Below are 20,274 nucleotides of genomic sequence, written 5' to 3'. Positions count from 1 at the left end.
TTTCATATCACTTGTCAAAGTATAATACACATGCCCATTCTGTTTCGAGGGACGAAAATTTCTTTCCTAATGGAAAATGTCTTGTAGAGATAATATCTGTAGCAATTCTTTGCTTTTATTAGGTATCACTGTGCCTGATCTACCCATGTAGAGGATACATTTTATATTGTTGAATTTGAAACTTAATAAAAGCTGATCAGCTGAGGATAGGTCTCAGCATTTTTAAAATTGTCCTTCCTTCTGGAAAATCGTTACATTTCTACCTCTAGAAATTTACTACAAGTCGTTAAAGGAGGATCTGGGCATGTGCAACAGTTGCTGAGGACGGATGGCTACTTTTGATGTTTCTCTTGTCTTTTGTCAGTTTATTTAGCACCACCAAGCATTATTTTAAATATTTGCATCTGGCCAGGCTAAAGCTCTCCTATACTGCTCTCTTGTAAAGGGAGTTTGGGTACTGCTTTTCTCTGACAGTGGTGGTGGCATTGAGTTCCCACACCATAATTTGTAGCATATCTTCTCTTCTTTCAAGGCTTCTGATTATTTGGCAACTACGGCATCAGTTTAAGAAGGCCTTCATAGGCCTTTTGACTATGGGGCAGCTCACAAAGCTGAGCAGCAAATGATTTGGTCTCTTCTTCAGCACAGGTTTCTGACTACCTCTGTGCTGCTCAAGAGCGCATTAGAGAGAGGAGAGGAATGGGTAACACCTGGAGTTTGTACGCTCTTTGACTGCTTGCACAGAAAGGAGGAGAAGCAACCACTACTATCCCTGCAACACAATGAACAAAGGAGTTTCATACATTCATTTATTCACCCACCTGAGAACACAGCAAGGTCATGATTTGGCCACCATCAAGTATGGCAAAAGCACAATTATGTCAAGGCCTCAGGAGAGGTCTTAAACTCTTAGATAATGATTATATTGGAGGAACTGACTGCAACTTCACTTTCCTCCTAGTACTTTCCTCTTCAGCCAGCTGGCCTTGGGAACCCAGCCAGCAGGCAGCTCCTCTCTCTTTTTCAGCTGGCTGACCTTGAGGAAACCAGCCAACTGTTCCACTCTGGTCTGGCTTGCAGGGCCTGGATTGCACTGGAAGCTACACTCAACCCCATGGGACATAAATGACCTTGTGATAAGACAATATCAGCCAGCCACAGTGCTGTTAACTGGGAATTAGATCTACAAAACACTTGCACTGCCATATCTAGTCTGGCTCTCTATGGGAGTATTTCTTTTTATATGGGAAGAGTAATTAGCATTCTGGCTCTGGAAGAACATTGTGGACTTTGTTACACAGTTGAGTTTACTGTTCTCCTCTTCACTCTGTATTCCTTATCTTTAGTTAGCTCTTGTGCACTCTGATTGCCCTGGTATTTTTTGCTTTGATTCTGGTTTCTCAAGTTCACACTGGCCTCTGCATTCCTCTGTATTTTGCACTGAATTTCTCTGTTTGTATAGATTTCTTCTAATGCTTCTAGTATTTTCCAAAGTTCAAACTACAGCAAGGCAGTTTCCAAAATTAAATGAAGTTTAAATTTCAGTTACTCAGTAGCAACCTTATCTGTCCAAATCCATGTTCAAGTACAGCAGCCAATTCCACAAAGCATTTTTAAAAGTCACCAAAATACATTTCCCACAGATCATTTACTTTGTCACTCTGAGATTTCATCAATGGTAAAAGCACATTTCTAGCCTTTTTTTTTTCCCCAAAAACCAATTTGTTTTACTTTTGTAAAGTCATAACCAAAGTTAGAAACTATTCTTTGACAGCTGTTCCTTCACCAAGTCTTCCTGCAATCCTTAAGCCTCTCTAAGTTTTTTTTCTGCAAAGCCGCAAGTACTACCCACAATGGCGAGTACAGTGGGAAACTACTACATTTCTCTGATCCCACCATGCCCAGCGACACCCATTCAGACCATCAAGCTCTCATTTGTGGGTTATGGCACAAGCACTGGTAATCCCACGGCCTCAAGGCATTACCCAGCCAAGTTCACAAGATCTACTTTTGATCTATCCCACCGCCCACCTACCTTTGATCTACCCCACCACTGCTATACCTATTCTTCAAGAAGGCTCCTGAGAACAGCTATCTCTTTTATATCTTTTCCGCCGGTATAAACGTCCAAGTTAAGGTTGCCACGATCTTCTGTCTTCAGCAGTTCAATTCCACTTTTTCCATCACTGTTTTTTGCTATTCCTCCTGTACACAACCCCTTTCCTGCCACTGCAACTCTCCAACTGTTCACACAGACTGAGCCTGCCCTGCTCCTGATGCTCCCACACTTCTCTCTTCACCCACATCCCGACACGTGTGCTCTTTTGTTCAGCACAGTTCGCCTTTCAACAACCCAATCTCTCCTACACTGCAACGCTCCTCCACAAACCCCTGTCGTTTAATTAACTGAAATGTTGTATTTCAGCAGATGTGCTGAGGACAGCATTGTGGTTAAGATACTGAGCTTCAGTTCCTCACCCTGTTAGACCTTTTCTGCATGATCATGGGCAAGATTTTTCATTCCTTTGTGCTTCAGTTCACCAGTTTCACAATGCAGACAGTTATACTTCTGTTGTTCTCAGGCTTACAAATTCTCAGTCAGGGCAAGGAATTTGAATAATATAAGAGGTATGTATAGTTATCATAAAAGAGGCAATGGGACAATTTTTGATTGTAAATGGAGTAAGACTAGCAGTTAATGGTTTAGTATTTCCTTTTAAGAAACACTGCTTTTGCATATATTCAACAACAATATTTAGTGCCTTTAATATAACAACTTTGTGGTTGTACTTCAGTTGTGGAGTATTAAGTCAATGCCCAAATGCATATGAGTAAAGAATTCTCTGATAGGCATCTCCACCACATTTTTTCCTCTACATCATATTAATCTCTAGGATAATAAGAAAATTTATGTAGATCTTCATATCAACTGTGAAGCCTCATCATCATCTCAAACAGTCTTTGGGCCTTTCAATCTACAGAATCACTTCCTTCCTAAACACAACCAATATACAGAGCTTTCTTATCAGCCCAGGTATCAGCAACAAAGAAATTAAGTGCACTTTTGAGATCCTGGAACATTTCTTCTTAATCCATCAGTTTAATAACTTGTGCATACATATGTATCCCATGTAAATTACTCATAAAGTCATAGAGGCCTTCAAAACATCCTTGCATGGAAGACTGAGAGAATTCTTGTTTCTCTCTCATACTATTCAGTTAATTTTAGACCCGGTACCAAAAGTGATTCCAATAACCATTAACACAAGATGCAGCCATGGAAATAGGGGGAAATTGTAGTCTTCCTGTCACCCCAGGAACATCAGGCCTGAAGGGGCAGCCTGCACAACCCCTACTACAGAGACAGTGAAAATGACTCATTCCTATAGCTAGATTTGAAGGCATCAGCTTTATCCTGCTGTGATGAACCTGGCTTCCATCTTCTCTCTCAAGGACATTGCCTCTGCCTCTTGGGCTAACTGTACTTCTTTTGTTGATGGTCATTTGCTCTAAGGCACAAAATCCAGAAACAGACACTCCCACTCCTGTGACACATAAGAGAAAGAAAATCCAAACCCAGTGATGTCTCCCGCCTCACATATATGAGTGCAGATAGTGGGTAAGTAACTTGTAAATTCCCAGAAGAGATCCAACATGCTTTTCTTCAGGTCTTGAAAAAGCACTTGCCCAAGTAGGAGTAGGATGAGGTTTCTCTGAATTCAAAATCAGTTCTTGCCAAAGAGCCAACAAGATTTCTGACAAGAAGAACTACTCAACACAGCGAGAGCAGGACCCAAAGTACTGATTTAAGAAAAGATTCACAGGTAATTTTATCCCAGGTCTAACAGTAATGATACACGTAACACCTTTAAATATTATCCTGCTCTGTAGACAGAGAAATTGATAGCATCTGCTCATCTTCGAAAAGAATATGGTAGTTACATGGTTAACTTATTTTTTAAAATTGCTGTGCTAAGATCCACCAGAATGCACAAAATATCTTTGGGGACTGGGAGGCGCAGTCATCCCAAGATACTCATCCCAAGGCATCCTGCTTATCTGGACTACATCCCTTGAAAACTTTTTAATTCTGGCAGTGACCCATGAACACCAAGAAGCAGCAGCTGTGTTCCCCTTCTGCAACAGGATGTTGACCACTAGGTCACATTTTCTTAATATAAACCAAGTCCATTAATACTCCAGTAAATCAGCTCAGTAAACTTGCCTCCAAAAGTCCTCAGGCTGGTCCAAGCACAGTGATGTGGCATTGAGGCACGGTAGCTTCTTAACTTAGAGGCGTCAAGGAAATATTACTGTGCCAAGGCACATTAATCATAAAAGAACCAACAGACAAAGGCACAAAAGGCACACTCCTTCAATAACAGCAAAGATACTGCAGCAGATAATGAACAATTACAGAGCTGCTGCTAGAGAATTTACTGTCAGTGCCAAGACAGGAGGAGCCAGGCTCCGCAATGGAGCTCTAGAACACAAATTGCTTTTGCAGAAGTGACACAACACTGACAAAAGACATACCATCATATGCTTTCAAAAAACTATTAGAGAAAAAAAATGTATGTTTGAATATGGAGGGGATTCTACCTTACAAAATCTACATCTTCAGAAACTAAGACAACAAAAAAGTTCACATTATAATCTATAACAAGAAAAGACAATTATAGCTGTTCACTTACATCCCATTTTAATCATAAGAAGTCACATTATGTATCTTTTGGAATGGACCAAGACTGTACTGAAGAAAGATATAAAGGAAAAATAACCAAGTGCTATCAAAAATAGATACCTTGAGGTATGCCACTATTTTTCACTTGAGGTTCAATCACTTGAATTGTATCATCTTCAAGGTAGAAGTATATTTTGCAGTGTCTGATTCTATATAGCTCTTGATTTTTGTCAGGCACTTCTTCGTCAAAATAGGCATCAAAAGACAATACCTATTAAGAACAATAAATAAGTATAAAGCAGGAAAATCTCCAATGCTTTTGCAAAATATGTCAATAAAATAAACTTGTATAGATTATAAGTAACTAAATGTATGGATTTCAGGAGGTAGATTTATTTCTCAGAAATGTAAGAACAGAAATCCACATTAAATCCCATAAATTTAAAATTCTTTGCTTGACATTTTTATTATCACAACATCTAAGCAGAGATGGAACTCTAAAGTAAAGAAATAAATCAAATATAAAGCTATAAGCAGCCTGCTTGGAAAATCTTCTCAACAAAGCACTTTCAATAACACAATGAGCTACCTAGGTCCTGAAGCAAATTTTAGACTGCTATTCAATGAATTGCTGAAAAATAAAGTGCATTATGACAGTAATGGCTTCACCATTGAGGTAAGTGGAAAGGAGAGTTCTTTTCAAGCAGATCCTGCAAGCTGTCTAATGAAAGCTACTGAAGACTATCGGAGAGAAATGATGTTTTTTCAGGAGTCTTTTAGAGCTGTGCAATACTGGCATTTCGAAACTTACCTGGTCCTGCAATTCAGTGAGTGGGGACATCTCAGACAGAGGGTATACCAACCGGCCTTCATGATCTCTTGCAATAGCAATAATGCAAGGGAAAAAAAAAACCCTTCAGAGGTGAGGTGCTCAGTGCTTTACTACAGTGGCCTTTATGTCTGGACATCCCAGCACAAACTCAGCAAACCACTACATGTTTTGCACTTCTTGGTATTATTTATGTTCTTTAATCACCAAGACCAATTTTAAGGGAATGTCTAAGAAGTACCTACTTAGTAGAGCATTATCTAATAGGAATGCTTGCTGTGGTAAGTATGTGCAGGAAGATATTAATTAAAACAGGTTTTCCTCCTGCCCCCTCCCCCCAGTACATTTGGGTCAAATCTGTGCTAATTCATACTTCATTTTTCATGATGATTCTATTTAATACATTCAATTACCCTTATTCCTGATTCATTAGACAAACTGAAGCATCAAAAAGAACTTAGCTTTTGCCTATGTTTCAATGAGCATCTGGCAGACCCTGGTTTGAAAAAAATACTTGAAGTCTAGGAAGCTGGCCAAGATCCCTATACGACAGAACAGCCCAGTTAAGAGTCTGTATTCCTTTAGCACATGCCTTTGAGAACCTCAAAGTACTTCCATGAATACTAACGACACAGATATTAAAACACCCTAACAGACAAACACAACCTCTTTTTCTATGTCTGGGGAGAGAGAGCTAGTGGTTTCCTCAGGAGCACATAAAACAGTCACCCTGTGCCCTACTCAGGCTTCTCAATAGGCCACTCTCCCTTTCCTCAGGCAGGCTGAAGAAAACTCTGTTTCCACAAACTGTTTCAAAGGCTAAGATCTTACTGATTTTCAGCATACATCAAACAATACGGCAGATGCTTTTTGTGCATCAACTCTCCTGCACTGTGACCCGCAACCATTAGAGAAATTAAATTATAATCAAATGACGTAACTGTTAACTGTTCAACCTGATGGCATTAAATCTTCACAAAAGGATCTAGACACTATCGGTTATGGTTGTTTAAGTAGTGTAACATGCAAGTTTCTGAACAGCCTACAGATGAAATAGTTGAAAATAAATAAAAAAATCGTTCTGGCCACATGTAATTTTTAACTGTGGATTTCACTATTTCAAGTATCAAGCACAAAAACATTGGATAAAACATCCGACATACAACAGAGCCAACACAAACTCTATTGTCCAACTGCAATTTTGCAGATCAAAACATGATTCAGGAAGGGTGAGGAGGGGAAGGAACAGAAAAGAAGATGGCTTGCTTTTCATTTTAAAGCAAATTTAATTTTAAAAAATACTTGAAATGTAACACTTCCTAGCTCATGTCTCATCTGTAGTACATTGCTGTGTACAAAGTTCCCATCCCACTCTTTAAAAAAAATAAATGTTACTTATGAAAACCAAAAGTAACAAATATTGAATAAACTCTGTGGCATTTTTTAAAGTTGGCACAAGGTTTCCCTAGCACCTGTGATAACCAAATTATAAACTTCATTTCAAGCGTAGGAGGCCTTGTGTGTGTGCTTAATTGTAGAAGACATTAAATTTACACTTGCTTCCTATTAAGCATATGAAATCGCAAAATTCTACTATTTCACAAACTAGCTAATAATAAAGTTTTATGCCTATCCCTCCTCCAATTACTATGGTACTGCTCAAAGTTGGAAACCAAAGTAAAATGGTAAGAAAGCAGACTACATTTAAAAAGGACTACTCAGACCATTTTTCATGTAGTCCATTCTGTTGAGTAATAAACTGCAGCACTGGAGGACATAGGTGCATTCTAGGCTCATAACTGGGGAAGCCAAATTAATTGGGTAGTACCCTTTAACAGTCTACAATTAATACAAACACACGAGTCCTCCAGAGGCCAATTCCATACCTGCAAACTCCTGTTCTGTATTGCCCTGTGGAGGAACACACTGACTAGAGAAGGAATGTCAAAAGGCCAGCTAGCTCATCTCACCAGCCAAGTTCAATGCCTGATGCTCAGTAGGAGGTCCCCACTGCCTCCTACCTAACCCCTTTATTTCATAAAGATGGGTCCAAGTCCTCTTAATTTACATACGGCCCCAAGAAACCAATGCACACCGCTCATTGAAAGAAGGCTGTTGATAAAGCTCGTGCAGGACTGGCTAAAGCCTTAACACCTTGGCACATCAGACCAATTCATACTTGAGCACATTGCTGAAAACTAGGTGAGCAATACCAGGGGTTTCAGAGGCAATGCTAACTGAAGTCATGTGTATCTGTTCAAGCCCTACATTTTCTTGTAGTAGTTCTGGTCTGCCAAAGAAATGAATGTGTAATTGTACTGCAATTACCTGCATGGCTTTTCTTCTGAAGTAAAAATTATGAGATTAGCCATTCTTCCCAATATTTAAATACCATAATCATTTAGTCGTGCAACATTTCAGCAATCTGCTGAATGATTTCTTTTTCTGGATCATTTTCCTTCTCTGATTGTAGGCTTTTTGCTTTAGAAATAAAACATCACTAACTAGAATTTAATGTAAATTTAAACATAGAGAGTAATGACAGGGTGCTACAAAATTTGTATCATCATAGATTACAGTGATTTCATAACTCTCCATCTTTAAAGGTGTCACTACATTCTTGCAAAATACAAAAAAATATTAATTTTAAATTCCTGTGTCTATAATGGACATAATCAACTTATCTATGCATGAACAGATCACACCAAAGGCAGCAGGACTTTGACCAAGCAAACATGATAGCACAAGGGAATTCCAAGTCTACAGCACTCCACGGAGGCCCATGGTTCCCGAGTGCCCATTTTCTCCTGGACTGGGACTTACCTTACACTCTTAGCAGGCTGCCAAATAATTCCTTCGATGTCATGATCTTCACTAAAATGAAATATGTTAACCACTCCCTTATTTTTATTATATCCTGCAGGAGATGTATCCTAATAGAGAAATATTTTTCTATGTTGCTGTACAGCATAATATATGTTTATATTGTCAAATACACCAATATGATGGAAAAATAGATGCTACCACTCTGTCTATCTAGGAGCTTTCTTTGCATGCACAAAATAACCTTCTGAAATATCTAACTGAATTTCACCTTTATACCATCTTTCTCATATTGTAGCTATTCATAAAAAACATACAGATACAGATCTACATACCTGCTTGTCAAATGCTACCCAAGCAGGAGCATCACTTCCCATCCCTTCAGGAAACACACTGTATTTAGGTGTCAGCTTCTGACCAGGTAGTGGTTTACCTCCAACTCCAGGTTTATTTTCATCAACCAGCATAGCAACATTATTGCAGAAACCCCAGTGCTGTGACTTGTGGAACTTTTCTTCCCCTATCTGTAATAAATTTGGAAGAAAAAGAAAAAAAAAAAAAAACCCTGTGTGTTTGTTTTCAAATCCATGAGATTCAACTATCTAGGCAAGGAGGATTAATCACATAAAAGTTCCTCTGTAATTACTTTTAATACAGAGTCTAAAACCTGTAACAACTGGAATGCTGCAAGTGAAATGATGTATTTCAGTGGTCAATTTGCCAGCATTATAGATGAAAATTGAAAAATATTCCAGTAATTTACCCAGGCTCAGAGACAGGATGATACCAGGCGGTTTTTCCCCCATCCCCTGCAACAAGGATTGAGGTATGAGGTAGAAAGAAGCAAGACACCCATGAGAACTGTTGCAAAAGGTAGAGGGGAAAAGCCTTTTCCACAGATCTCCAGAGCACAAATGGAAACAGTTCAGGAGTACCCAGAGAACAGCCTGCTCTTATTACTTATGTCAAAGACCTTATTTACACTTGTATCGCCGAGTGCAGAATAAATAGCTCTGTACTAGTGAATATATTTGAATTTTGGAAGGTTGGATCTGAATCAAAAGACAGAATATTCATTCCATCTGGGCTTACTCCAAAAGAAGGTCTGTGTAGTGATTTCTTTATATTATTACTATTTTTTCGGCAATTAAGGATGGAGTGGTTAAAAAAATATGCACAATCAACTGCAAAGAAACCCATCTTGCCTACTTGCGTTTCTTGGCTGGGGCTGGAACCAGTCTTAAAGTGATGCAGAAAAGCCTCTGGCCTCACATGAATACCAATCCTGCCTGTGGGCATGTCCTTCCTAATGAGCTGTCTGCTTTGCTAGCCAGTTCTCTCAAAGGGTGGCAGACAGTGTGAGCTGTGCTTGCCCAGCAATCCCTTAACAGCCCCACACATCAGTCTCACACAAGAGGAGAGGGAAATAGGAAAAGCCAACAGAAAGCTCCACTAACCCTTCCTCCCATGAGCAGCAATCTTGACTCATTAGCTCCTCTCCCTCTACTATTCCTCCCTTCTTCACCCTCTCAAATCCCCGAAACACTTCATCTTGGAAGACAGAAAAAGGCCACTGGGTAACTGCACCCCAGCACACCTCGTAAGGGATGATGGAGACAGCCACAGCTGTGCCCTTCCTCAGCCCGAGACCGGGTGAATATGAGGAAAGATAAAGCTAAGTCAAAGGAATTAATGTTATGGGTGAGCACAGAACAAGCTCTATGTAGAGGAAAAGGCTGAACAGTAAAATTTTTCATAGCAGCACTGGAGCAGGTTATGTCAGTAATATAGCAGAGTGCCAAAATTGCTTCTCCACCTATATTTAGAAGACTGGGCATTACTAATTATTACATGGATATATTTAAACCACTACTCCCCGAAAAGGTGTAGACAACTCTTAAGTTACTATCATAAATAAAAAAAAAAGGTACAAATAATGATTTTTCATCATGGCAATGTCCAAATGCTCCAAAATAACACACACTCAGCACAGCTGTTCTGGGAACAAGTGTAAGCAGTGAAGCAGCAAAACCTGAAAGTAACCAACTAGCTATTTCATTCTGCCAATATGAGAGTAAGGAATTTGAAAGGTAGATAACCAGCCTCATGACTCATAACATCCAATGCTCATATATACAAACTACTGCACACTGAAGGTTACAGCCTGAACTGTTCGCCTGCCTTGCAGTTCTCTAAATCCAGTGACACAGGACAGAGAGCTGCTCTTGATATGATCAAGTGAATCACTACTTTAGCTTTACCTTTGCTTAAAATCCCTTTTCATTCCACTTTTGCAAGGACAGTAGTATGAAAAATAATTATTTACTATTTTTACATATTATTAATACCATAATAATCAATGGCCCTACCTTGCTTAGGTTAACAAAAGCTGGGTCAGCCAGCACCCTTTGAAACAGTCGTCATTGCAAAACAAGATAAGGTTCGCATACTGGGGACAGTGACTGGCAGGAGTTTGGAAGCACTTCCCCAAAGAAGATATTTAAAAGGTATGCAATGTTTTGAACAGACATGAATAAAAGGGCACATGGCAAGTTTATCATAGTTTAAAGAATAATAGAAAGGAAAACAGGAAGTACTCCTGAACCGTATGTTTAGAACTCAAGAACAAGGGTTACAGAATAAAAGAGAAAATCAATAAAAGGAAACACTTCCGTAACGAGTAGTCAGCCCCCGAGCCCCCCGTCACATAGCATGCTCAAGCCAAGAATTTAATAAGATTAAAGAAAGAGCTGCACATTTGCAGGAATACTGCCCAAAATAAAATATGTCATATCAGCACATTTTCTTGAGCTGTGATATAAAAAGTCACGCCTCAGCGGGCAGTGTAAGCATTGACATTTAGGCATTAGGAAGGGATCTTCATGTGGTCATCCCACCCCTCCCTCAAGAAGTGAGCACAGGCACTCTCCCAGCGCGGGGCTCTGGAACAGACAGGCACTGGTGGGGTCTGGCACCCACTTTGTAACTTATCTGCACTTAGGATGTTTTTTCTCCGCCTCCCTTGGGCACTACTGAGCTGCCCTTTCTTCTATTTCTTCTTTTAATAGTTTCGTTCCTTGGTAAGCTGATACAGAGAAGTCAGAACAGAAGGGAGCTTTCTGCATTTATCAGTTCAAATCTGGAATAATTTTGGCGAAGCTGAGTTTTTAAAGGGAAATTTCTAGGCAGAAACTTCTGATTTATGCTGAAGGTGCTATAGAACAGATCCACTTTTTGGCACAGCAAGTATTTAATTATTTTCCCCCGTTACCAAAGCATGAGTTAGGGAGAAAGGCATAGTTATCAAAGCACAGTGAGTGGCAGTTTTCCTGAGCAAGGGAAAGCTTTTCATGTCCCCAGAGCTTCTTCTAGAAGCATTTGCTGTTCATCTGTTTCTGGGTTTTGGAGACCTTCAGTGTGCTAAAGTGTTAATCAAAGTAATCCAGGGTTGCTCCTGCTGGAAATCTTCCAGAATTTAGGGATGAATTTGCAACACCGTTCACAATTTGATCTGTAAAATACATGGCCCAACAGCTGCAATTCCATTAAGAATCTTTGTGGCATTCTTGTAACTTTTTAGGGTTCGACAGAAAAACTATTTTAGACTCCTTACCACAGAATTACATATAAGCCCCTTTTCTATGAAAAGCACCTATATCCATATGCAAAATAATCTCTTAGTTCTAAAAGTCAGTACAGTTATTTCTTAAAAAAAAAAAAAAAGTTTAGGAAAAAGTAATAACTGAAGATTACAAAAGAGAAAAATGACATTTGGGAAACTTCAGCTAATGAACTCAGACCACATCTGACCTAAAATAGTGACGGAACATCATGTTACCTCCACAGTAATATTAAATGACTTCTAAAAGAAATCTGCGAGAGCTTTACTGTGTCTGCTGTGCTAATGCAGCTGAACTGAACAGGCTGGCCTGTTCAGATCTGCTGAACAAAGCTGGCCATTTTCTGTGTGGTGAGCCTGAAATAAATATTGAGGATACATTCAATAGTGACTAACGCAAAGGTCAGGATTCTCTGCAGCTATTGGCTTTGCAAATACAGCCACTGCAGTCCTTGGGGAACGCTGCCTCATGCTCTCTCCATCTCTCCATCTTGCTCTTTAAAAGATCGGTAGAGTCACAGCAAACTCATCAGGGAGCTGCACATTTCAGCTGAACCAAACCCAACTGGAAATCTCTCACCACAGCGGCTGGAGTGATGAGGGAGCCCCATGAACACACTGTCTCAGGAGCTGTGTGTTTTTAGTTAAGTTCCGCAGCGAGTTATGGCAGAAGCCGCTTGCAGCAGTCCAGTTCTCTTCCCTGTATCCACTTTTAATTCCCATCTCAAGAACAGCAGCTGCACTGTGGAGGTCTGGCTCAAATCCTGTATCAGGATGAACTGTGGCATTTCTGAACTACTCTAGGCTGCTGATACAGATCCTGGTTGCTTTGGCTAAGCAATGGAAATAAATGCAAACGCTGCACGCTGTGCCAGCCACATTCACGTGACCGATTTTCAAATCTTTTATCATCCCCAGCTTGCTGCAGAGGTTTCAGCATGTTCAGAGGTTAAGTAGTACTGTAAAAGAAGGCATACCATAAGACACTGTTCCTAGTACTTCTGGTGCCACACAAACAGACCGCAGAACAAGGTGCTCCAACACTAACAGCCTGATTCAGTACAAGCAAGATATGGACCTGCTGGAGCAGGTCCAGAGTAGGGCCACAAAAATGATCAGAGGGCTGGAGCACATCTCCTGTGAAGACAGGCTGAGAGAGCTGGGGTTGTTCAGCCTGGAGAAGAGAAGGTCTCAGGGGAGACCTGACTGTGGCTTTTCAATACTTACAGGGGGCTTATAAGAAAGATGGGGACAAACTTTTTAGCAGAGTCTGTAGCAATAGAACAAGAGGTAACAATTTTAAACTAAAAGAGGGTAGATTCAGACTAGATACAAGGAAGAAATTGTTTACAAAGAGGGTCGTGAAACACTGGAACAGGTTGACGAGAGTGGCAGTGGATGCCCCAATCCTGGAATTACAGAGTAATTCACTGTATTGTCCCAGTGGCATTATTTCTTCTTGAGAGCTCTCTTTCCTTCTCCCTTCTTTGGTTTTTCCTTCCCACGGAGCTTTTTCAATCGCCTCATCTCCTCCTTAAAGTCCTGATGCTCATCCCTGTAGAGGCCAAAGTAACGGAGTTTCTTCATGAGGGCGTAGTAGGTGTTGTGAGCAGGATACCAGTCATAGACTTCCTTTCTCTTGGCCAGAGGCTGCTCACTGAATAACTTTACTACTTTCATAGATTTTGAGTCAGTAGGCCTGACAACTTCTCCGAATATCTGAGCACTCAGCCAGGCCATTCGAAGGGCGTAACTGGAAACATTGGACATCTCCTAAGGAAGAGTGGGCACACATAGACAGGAGGACCTTCCCGCGGGTCAAGGTCAGGCTGAAAGGGCTCTGAGCAACCTGAACTAGTTGAAGATGTCCCTGCTCGTTACAGGTGGGGTGGACTAGATGATCTTAAAAGGTCTCTTCCAACTCAAACTATTCTATGATTCTATTAGCTCACTCTTGCTGCCTGAGCTGGTACAGCCTGAGAGAAGGCAACAGATACACATAAAGAAAAGGGTCCAAAATGCAACCCTGACAGGCAGCTACAGGAAGATTTGGGTTTGTCGGTTGTGAACAGACAGAAATCTGGGGGAATGGGGCTGAGGCGCAGGAAGTAGTGGAAGTGGTTCAGGAAAGAAGGCCAGGGAAAGAAGGGAAGGCACAGCAGGCAGGCCTACTTGTAAAGAGGTTGGCAAGCACTCCTTCAAGAAAAACTAATGTCTTATTTTGGTGCCAGTGATCACAGAGCAGCAGAAAATACTCAAGCCAGGAAACAGAGACAGCAACAGTAGCACAGTTGAGGGCAATTCCAAGCTCCTGTAATGAAAAAGAAGATGTGGAATTTCTGCTGTGCCACTAAAGTTTGCAATAGAAAATTATATTCTCAAGGACATACTTTTCCTTCTGAGGTCTATAAATTCATTGTCCAATTCTCTGAGAAATGCCATGCAAAATTGTTGCATTGAATTCTCTCTTTGAGAGGGATTTCAAACCTCCGGCAAGAAAATACACTGGTCAGCAAGCACTTGGGATATCTCACCCAAGCGAGTACGTGGTCCTCTCCCTTAGCTGCTGATATAAGGCAAGAACACCAATTTGGTATCAGAGGGGGCAGCTGCCTTTGAGAACAGGCAGTAGACCACTAACACTAACAAAGTAATGTCGCTAACAAAAGGCTGTTGCATTGTCACCAGTGTCAGCCCTAACACAACCCAAACTCCAAATGCACAAACTTTTTCTCACGGTAACAGAGCAAACCTGTTATATGCTACATTTCCACCACACACAGGATTAAACACGGTTATCAAGATCTGTGATTTTCTGTCCTGACAAACAGGTGACACACATATAACATGTATGAACAAAGCTGAAAATCTCATCATTGCACAATTTCTGTATCAGTTGGGCTCTGCAGTCAGAAGTACCTACGCCTCCCTGTGGCTCTTACATACTGGCTTCGGTGTCTGGAACAAGAGAAAAGAATTGAGGAATTCCCCTTTTCAAGGGTATGCAACAGGTAGTGAAATTTTCAAATAGGTAAGACACAAGTTACTATCTGCTTGCGAAAATAAAAAAATTAATAAATTCTTCAATGCAAGAGGATGGTAAATGGTGTATGAATACCACATCCTCCCACTGCCGGGCAGACAAGGACCCTTCTCTAAGGCTGTCAGGACAGAGGAGCACCAGCCTTGCTGAGGAGCAGCAGCACTCCCAGCACAGACTCTGGCCTCCCCAGCCACGGCAAAGAGGGAAGACACAACTTCTGCCCATTAGCCAGCCCCTGAAAAGGGCAGGAGATGGGCTAATCTGTGCTCAGAATCCCAGCCTGCTTTACCGTTACATCTCCTGATCGCCCACATGTGAACGTGAGAGCCACTGCTGATGGATAGCTTATCTTTTGACTTCTGTTCAAGGAACAAGGGTTTTAAAGGAGGTGAAGAGGGTTTATTTGATGGGTGGACTTACGTGTACACAAACTACTGTCATTTTGATTTTAAAGAGATTTGAAAAAATAGGCATGGTTCCTTTTCCTCTCCTATTTTATGCCCCTGACACCTTCTCCTACAACTGTCATTCTTCTCCAGCCCATCAAACCAAACATCAACCATGGCACTGCTGGTGCTATGCCTGCCCCTTTCATCCCAGCTCTTAATTTAGCACAAAGAAAACATTTCCTTACGTTACCGTAGGAACTGCTCTGTCTGTTTTAAAAGTGCTCATTACGTCCCTGCGTTTCCCTCCAGTCTCATACGCTGTGATGCCCGAGGAACAAGCGGTTGCTGAATCGGGCATGTTGCAGAATCGGGCACGTTGCTGAATCGGGCACGTTGCTGAATCGGGCACCAGTAGGTTGTAGTTAAAAAGAAGGAAAAACAGTAAAAGCCAGCCAGCGGCTGCTGCCTTTCCCAGTTGCCGGCACCAGGGGCGGCTGTGAGCTGCCGGGCCTCCCTGCCCTTGTTCACGGCCGGAGATTAAGCGTTTCTGCTCCTGGCTAGAAAGGAATTAAGCGTTCTTGGTACACCGAGCTAGAAGTAACAATAATCATAACGAAGGGGTAATACAAGGGCCAGTAGCTCTTAGATCCAGAGACCTAAGTGCTGTGAAAAGATTCATTACTCCCAATTTGCGAATGCAGACCCTGCTGCCTTAAGTTAGATTCCACGCCCTGACTACCTTAAAGCTCTGTTTTTCTGGAGACAGCCCAGCCACCTTACTAAACACAACTAGAAAAAACACAGATGTGCTCCTCTTCCACTATGTGGTCCTATATACGAGGCAGGTGGAAGCATTAGGGGCAGAGAAAAGAGGATTGCAGCAGTAGCTTTAACAATGGTTAAGAGTGGAATTAATACCCATAATTATAAACCAAGGGCTGGCAGGAGCAGCATCCTCCTGACCTCCACTCGTCCTTCTTCATGGGGCATTTTGCTACTGTATTTTCTGTGCAGTAAGAGGCACTGACGGCAATGCTTAGGGTAACAACAGGTGAAAATACTTTCTTCCTTTTCAATTTATCTATAGCAGAGACACTTTCTTGGTTTTCCTTTAAATATGCCCTTCTTAGCCTCTTGTTTGTGGAAGTATATTAAAATAAAATTAATAGCTAACAACTACGTGGAGATAGAAATGCTTTTTTAGAATGGCAAGTTATCAGTATTAACTCCACTATCTCGAGGACTGCCAAACAGAGGGATGTGGAGCCCTAACAAGGGTATAACCATGGTTTCACAATGCTGTCTTGTGGCAACCGTGGCTTGCTTTTCACACCTTTGGTTCTCATAACACATACACACACCATATGTACTTCAGCATGGGGTGTTCAATGCTCTCTCTGTGTAACTCTTTCCAAGCATGTGAAGCAAAACACTGTGCCTTTTCTCTGAAAAAGGAGGCACCAAAAAACCTCTCCAGGTATCACAAAACCTCTCCACTGCTCCTGTGGAGCTCTGGAGACAACTCACTCCATCACAAGCCAAAGCAAATAATCCCTATTCATTAAGTTAAATTAAAATTTGGAGAACAATAAAGTCACAGGTAACACTGAGCTGAGCTATTCTTCCACCCTGCAGATACCAACAGTACACACCTATTTCAGTGCTGCCAATATGCCCACTCAGCAGCTACCTCAAGTGTTATATACACAACCAAGTTTGAATGCAGCAAGAGAGACTGAGTATTCACCAAGAGACACCCATTTTTTTTTTCTCCTTCCAAAACAATGGTACCCAGCCTGCTGCTCGCTATTTGCAGGGAAGTTGCCTAAAAGATCCTCACTTGTAAGCTGGGCTCCTCCTGCAAGAAGCCCCGTGTTTGCATGTACCTGTGCAATGCTGACACACCAAGCAAGGCTGGGGAGTCCACATATTTCTATGCAATTTCATGCTGCCTGTTCCAGCCTCAATTGCATCTACCTGTCTTGGGGAAAGGTGGGGGTTGAGAGCTGGACCACGCTTAATGCAAAATGATTCATAGCCCATAAAGTAGGCTCCAAATACACTAAGAGTTTGGAGAAGTCTCATATTGAAGGGGTACTGATGCTCATAGTATCACTGGCATTACTACATGTGTGTTCACAAACCAGTTGCAGATTGGTCCTGAACAGTCCTATACAGTCCCTCATAAGGCAGACCAGACTCAGGAGGTAGCAAAGCAACCCTACAGTCAGAATGCAGAAGCATAGCTCTAACAGCCACCGTATGTTCATAGTGTGAAAACGACCGATTACCTTCCAGATATTGTAACATTATTAAGAAAGTCTACGTCGTTTCATCTGCCTCCTGAGGCACCAGCTACTGTGCCATGCCCAAACCCTTCCTTACCTCCTGTACCATTTCAGAGTACAGGCTGTATTCAGCGTATCTCTAGCTATCCTTGACGAACAAGTCTGAAGCAGTAATGGCAGCCTTCTCTTTTGTTTTCTACTGTAGCTCATGACAAAAATACCATCTTATATATTCATATAGCCACATTCTGGTATTTAATAGCACTGGCAACTCAGAAAAACCACACTAGCATCCCTATGGTTTCCCCCCTGCTCTGCAAGACTTTTTGGTTTATTTAGAGGGTATCCGCCTTTCCCATTTTGCTGTGTTAGAGACTCAAGAGGTCAGACCGTTCCACAGCATCTGCCAGACCCCTCCGTCCCGGCCTGGCCGCACAGTATTTCCACTCCCCGCGTAAAACCGGAGGCGGTTTGTACACCCAACGGCACCTCGCCTTCCACCTGTCGGGTAACGGTGGGGGGTGGAGGCCTCGCCGTGGCACCTGCTCTTGCCCTAGCCCTCACCCGCTCTGGCCGGCCCCACCGACAGCCACAGCGCACCCCGTTCCGCCCTCGCTCCCCCTCAGGCCGCCGGAGCGCTGCCGGGGCTGCCGCGTGGCGGCCACGTCGACCCCGGCCTGGCCTGGGGGCGGAGGCCCGGCCAACCGACGCCGGCACCGGAGCTGGAGAGGGAAGGAGAAGGGGCGTCCCTTCCGCTATCACTCACGTTCCGGTCGCGGGAGACCCCGGGCAGGAGCGGCAGCGCCATGGCCGCCCCGGCCCGCCGGGAGCCCCGCGACAAACCCGCTCCCCGCCCGGCCCGCACCGCTGGGGGCGCCGTTGCCTGGAGACCCGGGGCGTCACAGGGGGCGGGGCGAAGGGCGGAGGGGCCGAGCAAGGCAGAGCATTGCCGAGTCTTGCCGAGTGAGGCGCTCCAGGGCTCGGTCCGCCGCGGCTTGGGGCTCCCGGGCACCGCAGGTACGATCCGTGCCCGCTCCCTACGGCCCCGCCGCCGGCTCCCCCGGTGTTACCGGCCCCCCAGGCCATACCGGAAGGAGGCAGGCGCTGGCCCTCACCCTAAGGAGCCCCGGTCCCGCGGGAGTGCGGCGGTGCGGGCTCAGAAGCGGGAGGCTAGTCAGGGCTTGTGGCTTTTGGGACCGAACCACAATTAAGTGCGAATCCGTGTGTTTAATTTTCCAGAATTCATTTCCATCTTCTCCACAAATCTCTCTAGATTTCCCTCAGGCCCAGGGCTCTGAGCAGCCCCTTCCCTCCCCCATCTCGCACCTGCTGGAACGGGGTCCTCCCCCCAAAATAACGCCAGAACCAGGGTCATGGATGGGGCAAATCCCACCACTTTTCCATTTTCTGCACATATTAATTCTTACTGTTTCCCGTTTTGTGAGTTTAATGCAGCAAATTTTACTGTGGGGCCCTGGCGGGCTTGGAATGCAGGGGCTGGGATGCTTTTCCGTCTTTTGTTTGGTTTGTTTTTTGCATTTTAGTCCACCGGGATGGTGAAACTAGGTCAGTGGGTTTCCACTTTCTGGTTTCCCAGTGCTGGATTATGCACCTGCATTTGCATTTAGTGCAGAAAGGTAAACATTTAAAGTGCATTTTAATTGAAAATGAAAGGAACCATCATATTAATCACATTCATTTCATACAGTGGGTGGTATTACACTCAAATTTAAATTTCAAACAGAAAATACACTGAGAGTTTCTCACGGATGGCTAGGGGGGCAGGGTTGTTTCTTTCTTTAATGGAAGTAACATTTTCCTTGTTAATAAGGGAGGATGCCTTCCAGATTGCCTCCAAAGCCTATTCCAGAGAACAGCAACCACACCACATTATGTTCCTCCATTTTACATAAAGCTGTTCGTGAATATATTTTTTTAATTAGAACTGCTTTTTACAGAAAAAAAAGAGTTTATGGACAAAATCGTTAAGATATGGATAAAATAGTTAGCTGAAACCCAAATATTTCAATTCTGATGTGCCATCATGCTGTCCCAGAGGAGCTGTTCTTCAGTTGCATCATGTCCTTATTCTCATAGAAGGAGTAGATCTCCCCTGCCATATTTCATACTCTATGATGCATCAGACCGTGAAATTCCCATAACATGTCATCTCTTTTCCCTGAAACAGAGGGTTGTGGAACAGCATGGGCAATGTGTTCAGTCTGAATGAGCCTAGGAGTCACTCTCCATGCATTTGTGCAGCGTTTGCTAACTGAATTGCTATTTGGCCAAAAATTTTCGTATTTCAAAATCTGAAATTTCAGTGAAAATTCTTTCACTTTTTAATTTTTTGCCAAAAGTTGCCCCCATTACCCCTGGCCTGGGAAGGGAAAGGAAGGGAAAAGGGAAGAGGTGCAAATTCTGAAAGAGTCAGTGCAGGACACACAGCAGTGCCATACTTCAGCAGTGAAGCTCTTCAGCATCACCCATTGTTCTTTGCATGTTCATGTGGTTCCCCAGTATCCTTTCAGTATGTCTTTTGACAAACACTGCACAGGAGACAGCTAGCATACTCAAAACATACCTTTCAGTTTTGGCA

At 42.7% G+C, this 20,274-nt stretch overlaps 2 protein-coding genes across 8 annotated transcripts in view; both read right to left on the bottom strand.

The window, feature by feature from the left end:
- EFHC2 (EF-hand domain containing 2) overlaps window positions 1-18,541 on the bottom strand; it is a 60,518-nt gene extending 41,977 nt beyond the window's left edge. For 5 of the 7 annotated variants that reach the window (XR_003990036.1, XR_003990037.1, XM_030476377.1 and 2 more), the window contains exons 1-3: window positions 18,442-18,541; window positions 8,672-8,860; window positions 4,805-4,955 (exon numbers count right to left, since the gene is read on the bottom strand). Coding sequence is in view for 5 of the 7 variants with exons in the window: in XM_030476377.1 (XP_030332237.1) it covers window positions 4,805-4,955; window positions 8,672-8,860; window positions 18,442-18,483 (382 nt within the window). In the remaining 2 variants the exon portion in view is untranslated. Of the gene's footprint in view, window positions 1-4,804; window positions 4,956-8,671; window positions 8,861-14,127; window positions 14,304-15,632; window positions 15,815-18,441 lie in introns of those variants that run through there. The other 2 variants (XM_030476380.1, XM_030476379.1) reach the window with 2 other exon arrangements.
- Window positions 13,254-13,767, bottom strand: LOC115603901 (28S ribosomal protein S33, mitochondrial-like). The gene has a single exon (XM_032919761.1). It carries the CDS (start codon window positions 13,723-13,725, stop codon window positions 13,405-13,407), a length of 321 nt encoding a protein of 106 aa, XP_032775652.1. The 5' UTR covers window positions 13,726-13,767; the 3' UTR covers window positions 13,254-13,404.
- Window positions 18,542-20,274: the final 1,733 nt, after the last annotated feature.

The sequence above is a fragment of the Strigops habroptila genome, chromosome 2, assembly GCF_004027225.2.
Source record: "Strigops habroptila isolate Jane chromosome 2, bStrHab1.2.pri, whole genome shotgun sequence".
NCBI lineage: Eukaryota > Metazoa > Chordata > Aves > Psittaciformes > Psittacidae > Strigops > Strigops habroptila.
This window is presented reverse-complemented; position numbering and strand designations above follow the sequence as displayed.

Coding starts and splice junctions, on each gene's coding strand:
- LOC115603901 (XM_032919761.1), bottom strand. CDS start 13,725: ATGTCCAATGTTTCCAGTTACGCCCTTCGAATGGCCTGGCTGAGTGCT.